At 29.6% G+C, this 20076-nt stretch overlaps 3 protein-coding genes and 1 long non-coding RNA gene across 6 annotated transcripts; all 4 read right to left on the minus strand.

Annotated features, from left to right (window-relative positions):
• Positions 1–4697: 4697 nt before the first annotated feature.
• Positions 4698–6724, minus strand: LOC149883685 (m-AAA protease-interacting protein 1, mitochondrial-like). The gene is made up of 5 exons (XM_090097982.1): positions 6169–6724; positions 5985–6056; positions 5633–5756; positions 5429–5543; positions 4698–4967 (listed from the first exon to the last, which is right to left on the minus strand). The coding sequence occupies exons 1-5, from the start codon at positions 6508–6510 to the stop codon at positions 4880–4882; spliced, it is 741 nt and encodes a 246-aa protein (XP_089954108.1). The 5' UTR covers positions 6511–6724; the 3' UTR covers positions 4698–4879.
• A 114-nt stretch (positions 6725–6838) lies between these two features.
• LOC149883686 (uncharacterized) lies at positions 6839–8951 on the minus strand. Of its 3 annotated transcripts, none has more exons than XM_090097983.1 (5): positions 8594–8951; positions 8390–8498; positions 7899–7986; positions 7539–7727; positions 6839–7285 (listed from the first exon to the last, which is right to left on the minus strand). In XM_090097983.1, exons 1-5 carry the CDS (start codon positions 8715–8717, stop codon positions 7172–7174), a joined length of 624 nt encoding a protein of 207 aa, XP_089954109.1. In that variant the 5' UTR covers positions 8718–8951; the 3' UTR covers positions 6839–7171. The 3 variants fall into 3 exon arrangements, 2 of the variants coding, with proteins under 2 accessions (XP_089954109.1, XP_089954110.1); XM_090097984.1 differs by having other exon boundaries at positions 8587–8737; XR_016455704.1 differs by lacking the exon at positions 6839–7285 and having other exon boundaries at positions 7611–7727; positions 7817–7986.
• An 8-nt stretch (positions 8952–8959) lies between these two features.
• On the minus strand, positions 8960–9809 carry LOC149883687 (phosducin-like protein). Its single transcript, XM_090097981.1, has one exon. It carries the CDS (start codon positions 9807–9809, stop codon positions 9084–9086), a length of 726 nt encoding a protein of 241 aa, XP_089954107.1. The 3' UTR covers positions 8960–9083.
• Positions 9810–11535: 1726 nt separating this feature from the next.
• On the minus strand, positions 11536–13427 carry LOC149883688 (uncharacterized). The gene is made up of 2 exons (XR_016455905.1): positions 13304–13427; positions 11536–12860 (listed from the first exon to the last, which is right to left on the minus strand). It is a non-coding gene; the product is annotated as an uncharacterized LOC149883688 (long non-coding RNA).
• Positions 13428–20076: the final 6649 nt, after the last annotated feature.

Raw genomic sequence — 20076 nt, forward strand, 5'->3', positions numbered from 1 at the left:
AGCATACAAACAAATCGACTTGATTTTGCTCAGCTCGGAAAAACATAAGTAGCTTGAGAAGAGAGGCTTATGTAGGAGTTCATTTATTGATTATTTTCATATATATATTTGAAGTATGCGCCAGCCTTATTTTACAAATGAAGGCAATTTAGCCTAGTATTTCTAAATTTTTTTAAATTAAAAATGAGTCTGAATAGCTTTGTATAATAAATTAGTATTAAAGTCTATTTTACACCTGTTTTATACGGTTTTATAAATTCTTTTTCAAAATTTTGCAAAACTTAAAAAAACCAATAAAATTTAAGTTACTATTTTACTTAAGTAAACCGTAAAAACTGATTAATGTAATGAAATTAGCTTTTATATTTTTATCGTTCTATTTCTCAATAAATCTTTCTATCAAAAAAGAATTTATTGAAACTAATTATTTCATTTCTAAATGTAGAATGCCCAAAAAAGTCCCAAAAATGGGAGTTTTTCTAGAAAAAGAAGATATATGCCCAAGAAATGTATGTGGAAAAATTCTCATAACCAAATTGGACAACGCCTAAAGGTTTAATCAGTCAGCTCAAGGCCATTTGTTTCAACTTGTAAAGCTTATAAGAAATTAAATAATGAAAACAATATTTTACATGACATTGAAGTAGAAGATACAAGTTACAAACCTAGAAGACTTTTAAGGACCTACTAAAAAAAGGGACATGTTGCGACCACTATGGGATCTCAACCGTCTTCAAGTAAAAGAACTATTCTTAAAGTAGTGATTAGTCAAGCACATTCATGGATCCCGTAAGTAATGAACTCGATTACGAAATGAGTTATCAATCAAATCTTGTCATTTAGAGTTGTTGTTGAAAGTCAAGATTTCCATGAAATTATTTAATAGATGACAAAATGAAGATATAATCCAATTTCTACACCAACTCTCGCTCATTTATACCAAAAATAAATGAAGCACCATCAGACATTAAAAAATATTTGATATGGACTAAGTAAATAATGATGTCGATGTCAGGCTTTTCAACTGACATAGACATCAACAAGCAAAATTATTTTCCAATTACTCACTTGTCATTACACCATCAAAATCACCGAGCTTAAGAGATTTCTAAAAACACATAGGAGAAGTAATTGCAAAACAAAACTGGTGCATAGGTCAAAAATTTAAAAAACATTAAGTTAAGTAAATAAATGCTGCAAACTGATGGTTGGGCAACGATCGATGGTGGTGTGTTGAACAGCAAATTCAATTGGTTGTCATACAATTACTGAGGGGAGTTCCAGAACGGACAAATATTTCATAAAAGCTGACCTGTTTTGTTTTCCATCTTACTATCAGTTCTGGATCTTGAAGGTAGCCTGGAAGTGTTGTCACGGTATTAGTTCAGCTTATAACTTAAAGCCAACTCAAAATACAGTTAACATCATTAAAAGCCTGGTGGAAATTCTACTGCCTGTTTCAGTATTTTCATCACAACTTTGTCAGACTAAGGAATAAACATTAATTGTCTTTTACTAAAACTCTGTATTCTGCGGGGCAAGCTGCAACTACTTCAACAACTCTTTTCTAAGCTTCAAAAGATTTTTATTATGAGGACAACCATAACTTTATTTTGAGTTTCCAAAATATTATAGAGAAGGAGCTCATGATATTGAGAATACAATGTGTCATTTCCTAGACCAAAGATTTAAGAAATGCAACCTTGCCAAAATCAGAAATGATGGCATGAAAAGGATGTAACATTTCAATCCATGCTTTAACCGCAGAACCTTGATAAGCCCCCAATTTCTAGCTCCTAATCTGTAGATAATCTAATTGTTTGATGAAGAAGATGCTAGCATGATTGCTCTTAAAAAGCTTACCGTAAAAAGAACAACATACTGTTAGATAAAGATCGTTCCATTTTTGAGGCTAAGTGTGAAGCCAAATGTCGTATAATAGATATGAAAGAGACCAATCCAACATAATATAATATTTTTGTTATAAACTTCTGCAATGGTCGAACCTTACCAGGTTGGCAAGGAATTTTTTTTCTATTCCTGTCTCTTCAGCCTCAAAAAAATGATAACCTTTTTTCTTTGTTTGAAGCTGAAAAAGCGAGGGAGAATTTTAAAAAAATTACATTTATAATAAATTTTTTTCAAACTTTCGTACATTTTAAAAGCTAACATATTAAACAATATATTAACATATTACATATTAAATAGAGAACCTGATTCTAATTTTTTTTTAAACATTTTTACTCAAATGTTAAAAATGCAATTTTCTTTAAAAATCTCTGTTTGTAAATGTGTGGCCTGGTAACTCATAGGGGAAAAGTGCCTATGATGGCATGGCGCTTATGATGGCATACTGGTCATATTTCCAAAAGTATTGGTTTTGATGCATAATTGATTTGACCTACATGCATATATTAGTATTTCATTACTTTTGGTGAAAATTTGTCTATTTGGCACAAATAATACTTTTATAATCAGCAAACATAAATTTTGGCATGTGGTGTTGTAGTTTTAATGCCCATGTTGCCATAGGTATGCCATCGTAGGATTTAATTGGCGTAGAAAATTACAGAGCCATATGTATATTACATTTTAGTTTCAAATAGGTTAGACACAATATGCCAATCAAATTCATCCTTGCTATTCTTTATGATGACATATAGAACTATATTACTATTGATGTTAAACTAATTACTTATAACTAATATGATTATACCATATTTTGTCCCTTATTAGAAAAAACAAAATTCTGTTGAGTCCGAAATCCTTCAAACAGTCCATCTTTAACCCAGGCTGTCTATACCCTAGTTACTGACCATGCTTAACTCTTTCATTTACCAAGGTGATGTAATATTGAAAAGAAATTATGCCGATATTTTTCTTTTAGGTAACTTTATAAATAAATCAAAAAATGTTTACTTTTAAAAAAACCGTACATAACTAAGCCATTTCAAATTCTTGTTTCTGAACAACACTGGCCCCTCAACGGATTCTTTAAAATAAGATTAACATTAACATTGATAATAATACTTAGGTTTTCGGTATTAACTATGAAGCTTTTATATAAAATTAGAATCTTTGTATTTGCATTGATCCAAATTTCCATCAATTTTGACCAGCAGACCGATACTAAGCCAGGACATAACTCTCAAAACCTTAGTATTACTCCCACCGTCTTTAGAGTATACAACTGATTGTATTCTTGTTACATATGCCTAAAATATACTTTCCCATCACACTAAGAGTTTTATGCTAACCTAAAGTTGGTTTGATTTTGAATATGGCAGTAGTAAACTTCCTTAAAATTGCAAGTTCCAACTTGTAACCTATCATAAGAAATACCATTAAGATTAAATAAGTAGAAACACGCTATAAAATGTAATTAAAAGAAAATATTATGAGATGTACTATTTCTATGATTACTATAATGTTATGTACACTCTTTAGACCAATACATGAGTTACTGCGGCAGTTTTGTTATTGAGATCATTTCAAGAACCCCTTTTGATGTGTTACAACTCTTATATATTTTTCTATATTATGATGTATTATATCAATGGAAGTCTCTTGTTGTTGGAAACTAAAAATATTTGTATCTTTAGTTATGGTGTCATTATCAAAGATCTTTGAATCATTGATTTGGAGTAAGCATAGGATCACCCTGTGTTGGATGTCCCTGAAAATGTGTGTTAACTTTATGAGAGCTTCTTTACGCCATCTGAATACAAATTATCAATGTCAATAACAATAGTCTTCATCTGAACTTCCACAAAACAAAATTCTGACTCAAAAAGAATATGATTGATCATGTCATTTCGTTCAATTTCGTTTTCACTATCATATTCATCACCACTATCAAAATCTTTTACTGTTGGTGGATGGATTATGTATTCTATGCATTCTTTATTTGTTTAAATTACAATAAAATTTTGTTGTTGCAATCATGATAGTCTAGACATACAATTTGAGATAAATTAAAAAAGTAAAAATAAAACAGGATCTATAAGATCTTTTAACTAAATAAAGGCCATAGTACAAAATATTAATGAGTATACCTGTATACCCAAGTTGAGCACAAAATCTAAAGCACAAATACTAAAAAATGTTAGACTAATAATTAGTCAGTATTATTAACGTTTAGTCAATCAATATTTAAAGTTTTACTGCTTTTTACACTATTAGCGTGCCGTTGTTGTTTTTATAACAGTTATTTATGGAATGCTCTTTTTTATTTCAATTCAAAAAAAGAAAAAAGATAACTGAAATCTAAATTATCCCAGTAAAACAAAAGTATTTTAATGATGAATATTTTCAGGACGATAGCATGAGTTCAATTCTACAGAATTTAAATTTAAATCCGTCAAATTTACAAGTTACATACGCCAACAAACTAGTCTTCAAAATGATGGCCAGAGTAATTAAAACAAGACATTAAATAATTCTTGCACGCCAACCATCTGCACTTGTTTCTATATTCAATCAGTTGGTATGAGACAGTTAATCTGAAGGATATTATTTTAATCTGTTGTTGTACTACCCGGGGCGCGAAACCAGACTATGAACTCAACAATTAACTGTTTACTAACCGCATACTCCTCCAAACGTATTACTCTACCGGCGCCCACCTAGCTTTCATAATACAACTAAATATTTTTTCTTCTGATGATGATAATAGTTATAACAAGATAGATGGACAATTTTCTAATCAATTTGTATGCTATCTATATCTAAATCTTACAAAAAGTATAAAACATTTTTCGTAGTACAGAAATGATGACAAAGTTCTTGTTCGAAAATTTCCTTCGTAAAAAAAGATAAAAGAAGCCATCCAATATGAAACACTTAAAGCCATAAAAGTAGAGTGTAAAAAACACAGTCTTTAAAAAGATGGAATTGATTGTATGTTTAGATCCAATTGATCAACTAACCAATCTCCGCTGGTACCAGGAGTATATTCTCGCCGGAAACTGAAAAAAGAAAAAAAAACACTAAAAAACCCAAGAACTTAAAAACTTGTCAAAAAAAAAACTTCATGGTCGAAAAAAACAACGTGATTAAATTGGGAAATGATAAATTGGCCCCAGATGAATTTATAATTTATAAAAACACAACTTTTGATGCTTACTTTGAGTGCAACAAGATTGAATTTAAAATAAAACAGTAAATCTTTACTGGATAACTAATTTATCAACTGACTTAAAATATCAAGCAAAACAAAAGAGCTGATTGCGTTAAAACCTATCGTTTTGACAAAGAATAAACAGAAGTCAGAGGTGGCCGCATTTTTATCGCATATTCACAAAGGTTTCTTCCGCATGCTATTACGTCTTTTTTTTTTAAACTGTCTATTTTTCTTACATTAATATTTTAATCGTACATTTAGCATCATAACGAAACGTACAAAAACGACAACGAAAAATGAGCCTACGAGTAAGTGAAAATCCTTAGAGGTGCTATTTCTATGCCGATGTTCCCGATCGTTTTTGTGACTTTTTCTTTGGTCAGACAGTAATAAATAACACGCACATAAGCAAACTTTTGACCTGGAAAAAAGAAAAAATACCGAAACCAAATACTCAAATATCTTCTACTTCCAATCAGACACAGGACGAGAAAATGCAAAAATCTGTACCGTTAGACTCATACTCAAAATCAAGATCACTGAAAGACATGTTTAGCAAATCCGCGTCTTTTACTTTTAGTTGGTCAGGTATATTTCCGTATTTTTCATACATCTCTTTTGCATCTGTGATACCCTGGCAAATACAAAAGATTACCGTTTCAATCGTCGTGAATCAAATGATAGCAAAGAAAATGTAAAAACATTTTGGTCGTCTTAACACAAAATTTACAAGAGATGTGAATATCATAGATAAAAACGTAAAAATAATTTTGCCACCATTTAAAAAAAAAGTTTAAACATTAAAAAGAAACTTACTTTTACTTTAAAATTGTGAAGAAAATAAAAATTAGATTAAGTTAACCTCTGTCGTAAGTATTTCCTTCATCTCTGAAAATCTTCCTTCCGCTACTTGTTCAGATACGACAAACATTGCCTAGAAAATCATACTTGGCTAGTTTTACACTTTGTTAGTGATGTCATCATCAGATTAATGAAAACTTCAATAAATTGAAAATAAAAAAAAGTCAATACCCGTGCATTTTTACCTGTTTTGCACCAATCAAAAACTCTTTTTCATTAAAATTTTCATCAAAGAAAGAACGCATTAAGAAGATTTTTATTCGCAGAGAAATATATTTAAACGGGTTGATGATTGCGATAGAATGCCGGACTTTTTCTTCATTTTCATTTCGGTTAGCATTTGTTGTATGAAACTGAGCTTGGTGAAGCCTGGCAGGCTGAAACACTCTACATGGGAATTTACAGAGATTCTTTTCTCCAGAACTATAGCTAAATACATTTCTCATGAAAGTAGTTCTGTAAACAGACTTTCTGAAGTAATATATGTTTAAAGGAGACCTTCTCATTATCCATTTTTGCAGAATCATAATTTAGAAATTAACTTCATAATATTGTAAATCTTAAAAAAAAGAAAAAAGAAAAAAAATGAAAGTTGTAAATTTTTAATGTTCAATAAATGATATTTAAAAAAACAGCAATAAAAATTAGAAAAGTAACAGCAATACATCAACATAAATGGCAGCAGCAATACTTTAACAAAATTCTTTTAAATAAACTTGAATATTTTTATTAAATCCTCCTAAAAAATGGAAGCAAAGAAAGAGTTCTTGATAATGAAGAAGTATTCAATATTCATCATCACCTTAAATTCCTTATACTTTAAAAAAACTAGTTTAAATATACTTTAGAACTATATCATTTTTAGAGTATTTTCTTAATTGTTCAATAAAAATGTAAAAATATAAAACAACATAAAGAAAAACAATCAAAACAGTTGATACATGCTCTTATATTAATGAATTCTCTATATATGGTTCATGCGTGTTCCATACTGAATGCATTTTCTAAATAGTTATTGCATGTTCTAAATGGTAAATCACATTCAAACTATTTAAGTTCTAAGCCTTCCAATTACAATTTTATTGAAAACTACCTTTTACAACACATTCAAGTATGGTTTTTGTATAATTTAAATGTGCTGAAAACTTTCTATATCTTTAGATCATGGTCCACCATAGTAATAGAGGTTTACATGAAGAGATCTTCCAAAACAGGAAGATTTTCACAGTTTTTTATAGTGCTCAAAACACTTTTACACAAGTTCTCATGTATGCTATCTATCGATCCTTTGGCATCAACAACCTTTTAACAAAAAACAGAAATTATCAATATATCATATTGAAAATATTGACTGATTTCTCAATAAAGGATTTTTAAAAATACAGAACACTTTCATGTTTCTTATTTGATAATATACATTTCAATTAAAAAATATTATTTAGATAAAAGCTGCTATTGTCAAAGAACATCAATACTAATTCATTTAACTTTTAATTCTAAACAGGGACACTATTTTTCAGATTACACTAGATTGTACTAACAAAATTTGTCTTACATTCCATGATGGTTCTTTTAAAGTTTGAAATAACTGCTGAACTTTATTCTGAAAATCAGTAGCTTCATATCTCTCACTACCATAATCACCTCTTTTTGAAGCTTCTTGAACATCAATGTCCATATAATATACTACATCAGGTCGTGGAAGACCTTTGTCACAACCTTTGCACCAAAGTACATCATAACCCTATAAGCAAAATCACAAGTGGTATTTAAACATCTAATTAGAAAATACTACACAACACAAATAGAACAAAAAGGTTGATGAAAATCAACCTTTTGACTGTTAACATGAAAGTCAATCTACATTCATCATATACTTTACATCATATACTCTACATTCACATCATATATTTACTTTAGCTGAAGTAAATGCAACACCAGAATATGCATATCTATCCACTACCAATGTCACTCCACTGGCAAGTTTCTCTTTCATTAATGGACTGGAAAAGAAAGTAGATCATGTATCTACTTAATTCAGCACAAATTCAATTTTAACTAAAATTATATACACATATCTACACACATACACACACACACACACACACACACACACACACACACACACACACACACACACACACACACACACACACACACACACACAATCAAGAGAAAGTTTTTGGCAGGTTATGATTTTATCAATTATTTTCTTGGCTTAAATGAGTGTCTTTATGCTTTAGTTCTTGATTCTAGTATATCAGTTATTGTTTAGACCTGAAAAGGTTTATTTATTCACTTGTTTCTAAAAGTCAGTACCTGCCTTAAGCTTTCTGTCGATAGTGTGTATGTGTGTGTATGTGTGTGTGTGTGTATATATATATATATTTATATATATAAAATTACACAAGTTCCCATCTATTGGCTGAAAAAAGCAAATGCACTGCTCTGTCATGGAGTTCATTTTTATTTGTGATGTAGCCATTTATTATTTGCCCAATAGCAGTTGATCTTTCTGAAAGAATATAAACAAAGAGATTGAATGTGTTGCTATTTTTATAAAATAAAAAATTTAAGGTATGAACTACAACTTCATAACTCACAATTCACCTGGAAACCTCCAAAGCTCTGTTTTTTTACCAACGCTGTTTAAATAGTCAACCAGAAGTTTACACTGTGTTGATTTACCACTTTTGTCACAGCCTTCAAATGCTACAAGAGCACCACGCACCATTCTTAAAATCACTATTAACTAAAAAAACCAAAGCTTACCTAAAATTTACTCATGTTAATTTCCACAGAGTGACTAACCTCTTGGTAATCTTGATAAAATAATTACTGCACAATCTTAGCTTTGGTTTGAAAGTGATTTTCATTTTAAACTGACTTAATAACATTGCAGAGTAATTTTATTAAAACACATGACTTAATAGAAACAAATAAACACTTGTAACTACAGAAACAAGAGTTAATAGATTTTGGTATATATACAATTTATATTGAGAATATTTTTACTTTAATATTAACCAACAATAACACCCATACAAATGTTAAACATATTCTTAATCCCCTTTTTTCAATAACAAAAAACATGTGCAAACTATGTTTGAAAATCAGCAAACATATTGGAATCAATCAGAAAGTTTTCCACATCAGATGGATGAAATTCAATGTCAAGCTTATCTTGCATATCTAAAAAATTCCCAATCAAATTTCCATCTTTATAAACTTGTATAGTGGGCAGTGCTCTTCGCTGAAAGTTTAAACTCAGCCCAGCTTCTTTTGCTAAAACTTTTGCAAATTGGGCATAGGGGTACTGCTTTGCTAGGTATTCAAAACACTCGTTCATTTTAACACATGCCTGCACTTTAGGATCATAAAGATGAACTACAAGTATTTCACCTTTGTGAGAATTTTCCAATTTCTTTAGTAACTCTTCTCCAGTCAAATCAAATAGCTTAGAAAACTTTGTAGTATTTTTAGATTCAGACTCTATCTCTTTAGCTAATAAAAGTAGCCTCTTCTCATGATACTTTTTCAAAAAATCATCATCCTCAAAGTCATCATCTTCACTTTTATCAGGAAATTTATTAGGATCTGCAGTAAATGAAGACTTTTTGTGCTCTGCAATCTGTGCCAATTTATTGAGTTCTTTTTCTTGCTCAAGGATAGCAGAATATCGTCTATAGTCAGCAAGAACACCTTTTGGGCCAGTTTGAGGCGCTGCGGGTAAATGAGATTCTTTTTTCAGTGCTTGGTTTTCATCTTCATTCTCTGGATCTGAGTCACAAATAATTGAAATCATTCGACTATCCAAAGCTGTCATATTTTAGTCTTAAAAAAACAACCATAGAATATAAATACATAAACGAAGACTATGATATAGAGCTATATGTGATTGCAATACATATGATACGTGTAAAGAAACACGTATTATATGTAGTTCAATCACAAATAGCCCTATTGACCACACGTGCCATTCAATGAACGTACGAAATGCTATTCAAATATTTTACAGAGTATAACCGATAATTTACAACAAATTATTTATTTCTTACTATTTCACATTTAATTTCCGAGATTTTTGTATTTTTGTATATTATCTGTATTTTTGTATATATTTCGTATTTTTGTATATATTTCCATGTATTGACGACTTTAATTTGCTGATTCAACAATATTTATTTCTGACAAACGTTTCAAAATTCAAATGTCCCGCCGAATTGAAAATAAAATCTTTCGTTTATGCCCCACGTTTTAAAATATATATATTTTTAAAAATATGATCGTTAGATCGCTTTTTTTTTTTTATTTCTTAACTAGCAATACTTTCGTGCAACTATAAGCTGTTGTTATCTGAAAAACCGAAATAAGCATTTTTATTTTGCCGCAAATAGGCAGATGATATATTAGATAGAAACAGAAATAAGGCAGAAAATTTAGGCTATACAATTTAAATGCGTCACGTTTCGGTTGTTTTTTTTATATATATATACTAAAAAAGGTTTATAAGTATTCAATCTACCATCAGAAGTTATAGTTATAAAATAGAGAATGGTAAAAGAATAAGTGAGATAAATACCTTAAAAATGAATTTATGAAAAGAACAGATTAGATTTTTGATTAATTGGACATTATTTTTAAAAGTGATTTTGAAATTTATACGAGAAGTTATTTATGTAAGATACCTGCCAAAAGAAAATATCGCAAACGTTCACTAGTCTTAAACTTTTTAACAAAGAGATTAAAAAAAATTGCATAACTCATCCAACCTTAAAACCCCAGAGACATTTGAGAGGCATCAACGATGCCGATATCAAATTTATATTCTATCAGCAAATCCCAGTTGGCACAAGACGATAAAGACATATGTACGACATCTCGACCATGTTCAGAGATTCACAATAGACATCTGTGCCGGCCAGAATTGCACAGAATTAAAAAGATAAAAGAAACAACAGAGAAAAAAAAGTTGTTTAGTTTTAAATGTAAATTTGTTAAGTAATTAATAAAAACGACGTTTTGCCCATGAAGTAAATACTTTACTAACAGAATTTGATTTTGAAACTTATAGCTCGATACCGTAAAAATGATACCGTAAAAATGATGCCGTAAAAAAAAACGAACTGAGAAATGCGTATAGTGTAAAACACAGATATACTAAATATACGTTTTGGTTGACATCAGCATGTTTTAAAACAATCTTTAAAAAATTTAAATACTTTTTTTGTCAAACCTGTTTAAAAAAAAAAAGTAACAACTTAATTCTTTCTTAAGTTAATGTAATTATTTAATTCTTATTTTCTTGCTTTTTCTAATCTTTATTGATAATTACTTTATTACTATATATATTTTTGATTATATAAGTTATTTATTGTTTGCTTTTCTTATACCTCTCGAATGAAAAAAGTCTTCATAACATTTTTTTTAAACCTGCGTTTAAAAAAAATGTTATGAAAACTTTTTCAACAAATGCAATTGCGTCTCATGCATTTTTGGGTGCTAAATTTCTCACATCCGTATATTTCAAATAAAAAAATTTAAAAATGGTTAGCGATACGACATTTTTATTATTACTTTCGTAACTCTACACATCCAAAACATAAAAGTCAGACAAAATCATTAATCATAAAAAAAAATCATTTTTTATCACTGGCTTATGTTAATAATATATATAACACTATAGTCCTAACATAGTAAATAAAAAGATTGTAATTGACAACCACCTGAAAAATGGCAAAACGTACAAAATGAAGTTCGCTTTGAAAAGAACCCCATATTACAAAATTATCATTAACTCTTTCGTTCTGTTTACATTTATAATTCATGGCTCATTAAATAAAAAATTAAAAAAAAAATTGTTCACTAAAACGATCAAAAGAAAAGCAATATTTTAAACCAATAACATAATATGGGTGGTAATAAAGAAGAATTACTGTCTTTTAACTACCTGTAAGCATTTATTTTACATTTGCTCTTTACTTAATCCATTTCTGGTAAAATTTCGCTAATGAAGTTCGCTAATGAAGTTCGCTAAAATGAAGTTTTGATAAATTGACCAAAGCTGATTTTATTATTATTATAGTTATTGATTCAGTATTTTAAACTTGTAATATCCGTTTTACATTTTCAAATCTAAAGTAGTAAACGTAGTTGAAAATTAAAAACCTAATCATCTGGGCAAAAAGTTAATGAAAAGGGTTTATTATGTCTCATGCGCAGAAATGTCGAGATTTGGCCAGCCATATATGATATTACGTTCGTCAAATACCAGCACCTCATATAAATGCTGAGTCAGTAAAACAAATTTTCAAACAAAGCAAGCTTACACCTAATACAATACAAAGCAGACTTACAAAGCAAGTTTATCGCGAGTTGTATCATTTTTTACATAATTATTAACAACTACAGTTATCTTTTTTCATATTTTTCTACCCGAACGCAATAGTGTAAAAAAAAGAACAGAGTGTAGCAGCTTGCAACAAGAGCAGGTGGAAACTTTATCAGCAATTCAAGTTAAATAATCATTTCAATTTCATTTCGAAGAATGAGCACATTTTAGACAACAAAACGTAAAACACACTAAAATACTAAGTTTATCGATGTTTTAAAAGTCTTCGAGAAAAGCCAAAAATAATAACTAAAATAAATCTAATTAAAAAAATTTCTCATGTTAATTTCACTTTTTTCTCGTTTGAAATCCTGTCTATCCAGTCTAACTCATACAAGTATATAATCTCGGCACAATTACTATTGCAAAACCAAACTGTGGTCTATTGTAACACACTAATAATATAAAATACACCAGGTAGAACTCACTATATCTTTCATGTTCATAATACTAATGTTCGTCCGGCTGTGTCATTTACATCCAGTTCTAAAATAGAAAAAGTGCTCATAATAAAAGTATTACACGATTTGAAACACGTCAATAATTTATGAAAATTTATGAAAATCAAGCAGATTAAAAATTCAGTGTAAGAATTTTCAATGTGGTGATTGTAAAAGCGGGGTTAAATTAATTTATTAATGTAAAATTCAAATGCGAACACGGGTCAAAACAATTTTATTAAGCAGCTAATAAAGATATCTAATCAAATTTTGTTTGCATGTTTAGTATTTTCATATGCTTATTTTTACAAACTATTGTTTGAAAGTTCTTTACAAGAGTGACAGTATTTAAAGCATGCAAACTTTTTTTATGACATTTTTGCTGCGTTTGATCTATGTTCAAAATTTTAAAATCAAACGATGCGGCGTGGTCAAACAGCATTTTAAAAAACAAAATAGCAAAGCAATAACAAGAAAAAAAAAACCCACGCTCTATTTCAACTTAAAGTTTTCCGGGAACATTAATAGCTTTCATCATAACGTGTTGAAAAACATTTTTACATACAAATCCCTAGCGAAATAGAAAATTTATTGAAATTTAGGCTTTTTATACATAATTTAAAATACTTATTTTTGTAATTATCAAACGTATACGCGTTTATTGCACTACAATCACGCCCATTGAGCATCTATATAAATAAATCGCCGCCGTAGTTCAATCACTAAAATACACTCCTCTTTCGAAAAGCGAAATAAACGTCAAGTTTATTGTCACAGCAATGTAAAAAACACTATATACCTTTAAATTTTTATACTTCTAAAAAGTCTATGACGCATTTTAATGCATTTTATAAAATTTTAAGAAAAGTAATAAAAACAACAGCAACAATATTTTTTGTTCGTTTCTTTTTTTTTTTTGAAGCTGCATAACATAAAGATAATAAAAAGTTCATAAATTCCTAAGGTTTATCCAGTTCATTTTTGTTAAACTGGTTTTTCGGGTCAATTTTTTTTTTTTTAAAGTGTTCCTTAAAAGGTATTTGAAATGAACTTGAAGACAGTCTTTCGTTTAAGTATATTGAATAGATAACCTGTTGTAAGCTTAAGCATCGACTTTTACTGGCATCGACTTTTATAGGTTCACAGTAATTGAACCTGTTGACGACAGTTTGATGACCTTTCCGTCTCGTCATTTTTTTATTTTCTTTTTTTTTTATATTGTTAATATATTCATCAATACTCTAATTATACGCAAATAAAATATACCAACATTATGAAGGATAAACGAACATAAAGAAATACAGAAATAAATATAAAGAAATACAGAGCTATAAATAGATCTGCAATGTTAACAGAAAAAGAATGATTTCCTAGCAAAGAAAGATTGACTTACAAATAAATGAAAGATTTATCTATTTATTTGATAAAATTTGTTTTATTAATAAGATAAATTCATCCTTTTTTTTAAAAATGACTTTTCTCATTTTGTTAAACAACCCATATAATCTATCCATTACTCAAATATTACCTCGACTAAGTAATTTATATCTTATCCTCTTTGTAAAGATCAACTTAAAGCATATAAAACTCTTGATTTAAACAACCAATTCATCTCATGCCAATTTACAAATGTAAGAGTGAAAGTATTTTAGGTATATATATTTCATGCTTAAAGTTATACTTTGAGAGCTTTCTTGTATTTCTTACATTTGAATGTCTTTTTTTGTTTTAGTTGAGGCATTCATAAAGGATAAATAAAATACCTATCCATTTACTGATTTCATAAAAATCTGGTATAGATTTGTTTGGAAGTCTTCGTTTATCGAGCGCCATTTTTTGTGTTTGATTGAAACAATCAATTAATCTTTCAAAGGAATACATGTTGAAAATTCGAATTTTACAAAATACTACTAAATATTGTAATAGAAAAATGCAATGAAAAGACCTGGAAAAAGAAATGACTAAAAAAGAGGAAGCCCAAAGGTATGGTGTTCGAAAGAATACAATATCAATTTAGGATAAGAATAAAGACAAATTCTTTACTTCGCTGGGATAAAAATGACACAAAAACTAAGCAGATGAAGCTTCGTATTGGTAATTTCGAAAACGTGGACAAAATGGCAGCAGGAAGTGTAACGGGAGAAAAATTACCCGTGTTTGTTATCGGGAAATCTAAAACCCTACAATGTTTTAAGCATATCAAACAACTCCCTTGCTCCTATTGAAATCAGCTTAAAGGTTAGATGGCCAGAGACCTTTTTATAACTGGATTAAAAAGCTTGACTCTTCTTATCGTGCTCAGGACAGGAAGGTAATGGCCTCGGTGGATAACTGTCCTGCCCATCCACACATTAAAGGGCTAAGCAGCATCAAGATGCGGTGTTAAGCGGATATTTCTCCGCTTAACATCACATCTTTCATTCAGTTTATGGATCAAGGCATAGTACGAAGCCTTAAAGTTCAAGTGTGCACCTATCACGTATCAAGTGTGTATGTAACATGGACTGTTGACAAAAATGAACTTATGCTAAAACTATAACTCAGATTTTAGACCCTAATTTTAATAATGATGATGTTAAGTTTAGGATAGCATTACCAAAGATTTAGGCATCGAAGCCCCGTCACACCAATCTGATGTTTTATTACAAAATGCTTTTGAAAAGCAGGAAAATGCTTCGCTACGCAGCCAAAAATACGAAAATGAAACACAATCCTCTGCACTTAAACTTGAAGATCAAACGAAGATAGAAAAAATAGATAGTTCAAGCAAAGCCCGTTAACAGATTTTTTCCAAAAACTGTAATCTAATTGTTATTGGTTTTTGTCAGATAATTAAGTGTTTTTTCAGCGAAAGTAAGGTGACTTTCATTATTTTCAACCCCCTTTTCGACATATCGAACTATCGATACCTCGGATTTTTTGAGATATCGAGAGTCAACTGTATCTATCAAAATTTAAAATAAATGCTGAGTGTGAAAGCTAACTTCTTGGTTGTTTCTAAAAAGTTGGCATAAGGTTAGGTTGTCTCCGAAGGGTGTTCAGTTGTGGAGCTTTCTCATTTAATGTGATTGTCTTCTATATCAAGGTAAATGGTCGTATAATTTTCAAACCAATGCTGTTTCCAATAACTCGTCATCTGTGGTCTAGTTGGTTGATAACTTTGTATTCAACTTGTGTCAGCACATCACACAGCTAAAAGCTCTTCTTCTCTAAGACGATTTTGTTGCTTTGCTTCAGACCACCTGTTGGCTGCCTGTTTGGCAACAAACAATTTTTTTAGCAATATCATGAACTGGTAGCTTTTGTTAAATGATATCATCAGGGGCCTTTCAATATTAGATTAATAAACAACTTTGTACATATGGGCAAAATTTTTCAAAACGAATTTTGGATTAACATATGTCAGAAGTCAATCTTCAAAAAAAAAATATTTCTAAAATAGCTTGCATTTTAAATGAAAAAGAAAAATACTTTAAAAAACTATACAGCTATTTTGTAAATATCTGCATCCCATTACAATTTTTTCCTTTTAATCTTTTTAGGCAATAGAATACCTGGTTAGTTAGATATTTTTTCTGAGGATTGGAGTTTAGTTTTTCGGTTTTTAATCAATAATAACGAATGATAACCAACTTTTATATCAACCTTTTAAGATAAATTGATTTTTCTAAAGCAAATAGAAACTTAAATAGGACTCTTAACGGGTTTAAAACAGCAAAGCTTTTGTGTGAGCCAAGTTTAAATTTAAACGTAAACCTGTTTTATTTTAAACTTGTTATTTAGATGAATTGAACGATTTTAATTGAATTGCAATTCTACCCAATGTCTTGAAGGGTCGAAACAAAATAATACAAAGTATGCGAGTATCGCAATTTTTTTCTAGAATTTTTCTAGAATACTTATTTTTATATTACTTTCAAAAAATTTTCCAGAATAGGTTTGTATGTATAAATATGGGTTATAAATATAAATATAGGTTTGTAGGTATAAAAATATAAATTTCTTAAAATTTAATTTCTTTCAAGTTGCTGATTTAGAAGTTTATATTTAATTAGTTAATATTTGTTAAAAACCGAAAATCACATTTTTTCTTACAAAGTAAATAACAGATAAAACTTTATGAAATTACCTTGAATTGGCTTACGACTTCCTCAAACCGATAAATCCTATTTCTGACAATAGAATCCAACTTGAAGAAATACATGCTTTGCTCTTCATGGATTTTCAACAGAAAATAAAGGAAGCTGGAATATCTCTGAACCCACTTCACAAATTGAAAAACAGTTTTAAAAAAACAAGGACACAGAAAACGTAGACTAGGATTAGGAAGGAAGCCTTCAGTTGTCACACCCAGGCTAGTCAGTGTTATCAAAAGCCGGATTGACAGGAACCCCATCAGACCAATTATAAAGATGATAAAAGACCCAAATTAATTTAAAGCAACAGTGAGAAAGGTTGTCAAAAAGAACATTGGTGCCCGGACATTGACAGAATCCAAAGATTTCATCTTACTGACAGTCTAGAAACTTCAGATTGGAAAGCTCCAAAAAAGCTTTTCCCTGTGTTGAAGAAAAAGTTTCCGGCTTTGCTGTTCTTAGACGAAAATTATTTCACCGTTGATCCAACCAATAACAGCAAAACTGGCTATTTTATCATCAAGAAGAATGGCAATCCAAGGAAGTACCTGATGCCTTCAAAGCAATCAAAAAGTCTAGCATTCTGTCCAATCCAAAAATCTTAGCATCCTAATATTGGTACCTTCCCACTGCCATTACCATGCAACGGACTAATAAACCAGAGTAATATCCCAAAAATGTGGGGTCAATGTTCCGATTTGATTTTCCGTTTCAAATAATTTTTTTATTTAGACCTACAAAGTTATAAGATTCAAGAAACAAATTTTAGATACATCAGGTGCATACCTTAGTTTCTTGCTACTTTGTTATGTCATTTTGTTATGTTTCATGCTACTTTGTTATGTCATTTTATTATGTTTCATGCTACTTTGTTATGTCATTTTGTTACGTTATTTTATTTCAACTCTTTAAGAAATTGTGAATAACGGGTATTTGAATAAATCTGTTAAACTTATTTTTCAAAAACAACAAAATCTTTTATGAATATAAACTTGTTATTTTATAGAGTTCTATTTTAATAAACTTTAGAAAAATTCGATTTATTTAAAAAAAAATGATATAGAAGTTTGTACTTTGTTCGTTATTATCTTTTAAAATTTGGTAAAACCAAACAGCGATGTTTTATTGCTGGACGTAACATTTTGTGGTCCTTTATGAATGTTTACAGTTTTCATCGGTTCAAAAGGTTTTTCCAAAATAATGGGAAAAATGGAGGAGAAATGGAAGAATAAAAGAGAATGGGAAGTGAATAATTTTAATGATTTTGTTTACGTTTTTAAATACCGACGCTTTAAAAAGTTTTAGAAGCGCCTTCATTATGGGTTGGAGCATTGTGATGAAATGTACCCCCCTGCTATTTACTTTAATTTTGTCAGTTTGTAATAAAAGTAGTTGGTGGTGCAAAAGTTTGTAACTTGTTTTAAGTAATACTTTTTTCAAGACTTTACAACAACAGCATCCACAACAACAGCAACATTGTACAAATTGTTTTATATTTTATATTTTTTGTTTGACTTTACACGTGAATGTTTAAATTAAGTAATTGACCTTTTTTGCGAAATTATTGACCATAAAAGTCAATAATTACAGTGGTTAAAAAATTTCATTTATTTGTGAAAGTTTGTTTAGTCAATTATTTACTAAACTGGTTGGAATAGCTGTAATAATTCATGTTTTATTTTCAATAAAAATTTTGATCAGCATGCAAATCGTGGTTCCTGTTTTATCAATGAGAACAAAAACACACTATCATACTGAGCACAAAGTCTCTAACACAAAAGTCTGAGCACAAAGTCTCTTACACAACTTGGAAAAATTTAAATATAACATGGGATCCTATTTAAAAGGATAAAACGAAGGTTTTCTTTCAAAACGTGATGGACTTCAACCGTCGGTATCATGAGGTAAAACAGTAAGAGCACAAGAATAACCGTTCGATAAGAAAGAATTTGTTCCCAAACTTTTTCGAATATTTTTACTGTAATTTAGTTAAATGATTTTCCTGAAAACTGACTCAAATTCATAAGTTTATTTTGCTATAACATACAATAAAGATATAAAAACAGGAAAATTTTTCCTTAAAACCTCATTCCGACAGCTATGAATGGAAACCTTTTTTTATTTAAATAAACTAGGATAAAATGAGATTACTTATACTGACTCAGTTATTCTTGTTTGACGACGCAGAGTGGTCAGCCGAAGTTAAATTAGTGAATTTAGTCCGTTAAGAAAGTTTTAAAATTCTGACAAAAACATGGTCTTAATATGTTCAATACGGATTATCTAATATTAAAAATAAGTTTTTTTTAGATATTTAATTTTCAAAGCAGTTTTTTTAACGAATGATTTAGCAGCATTTTTGCTATACAACGATTTTATTGGTCCGATTTTATTGAAAGTTCATGCCATAAAAGTTGCTTAAGTTCAAATGTAAAAAAAAATTGATGATGGAATCATCACAGAGACAAAATTTTAGTTAAATATGAACAATTTTTTCAATTTAAATTTTTTACAAAGGTATTTCAAGTTCTTGTTTACAAAGAATGTTTGCCAAGGTATTTCAAGTTCTAGAGCAATGTGATAAGCTTTTAAAATGCATCACAGGTAAGTACCTAAATGACAGCCGGTTTTTATATATTCTGTGCTCTTTTTTTTTCTCTTTCATCTCCATTTTCATTTATCTCCTTTTGTAAAAGTACAATATCTATAATCTAGTGTGTATTAGACAAAACTATTTATCCTTTTTTGAAAAAAATTAACTTTGTTTGATGGTCAGTCAGCATCAGTGGCGTATCTAGGGTAGGGCAGGTAGGGCACGTGCCATGGGCGCCAGCCTGAAAGGGGCGCAAAAGAGGCTTGGTTGCGATACAATAAGCGAGAGTTATATAAAATAAATTAAGAAATAATATATCATATAAAATAAATATATTATATAAAATAAAGTTTGTGTCATCATCTATTAAAAAATTGTAATTAAGCACTTTATGTGGGGGAAGAGGGGCGCGAGATCGGTGTTTGCCCCAGGCGCTATTTACCCTAGGTACGCCACTGGTCAGCATCGGCAGAAGTAAATTGTAACAGATCTAAAGTTAGTTGTTAACAACTTTTAAAATAAAACTTATAGTA

This window comes from Hydra viridissima, unplaced genomic scaffold (assembly GCF_058129835.1).
Source record: "Hydra viridissima isolate aposymbiotic clone 2 unplaced genomic scaffold, HvirCarnegie_v1 scaffold_9, whole genome shotgun sequence".
Taxonomy (NCBI): Eukaryota; Metazoa; Cnidaria; class Hydrozoa; order Anthoathecata; family Hydridae; genus Hydra; species Hydra viridissima.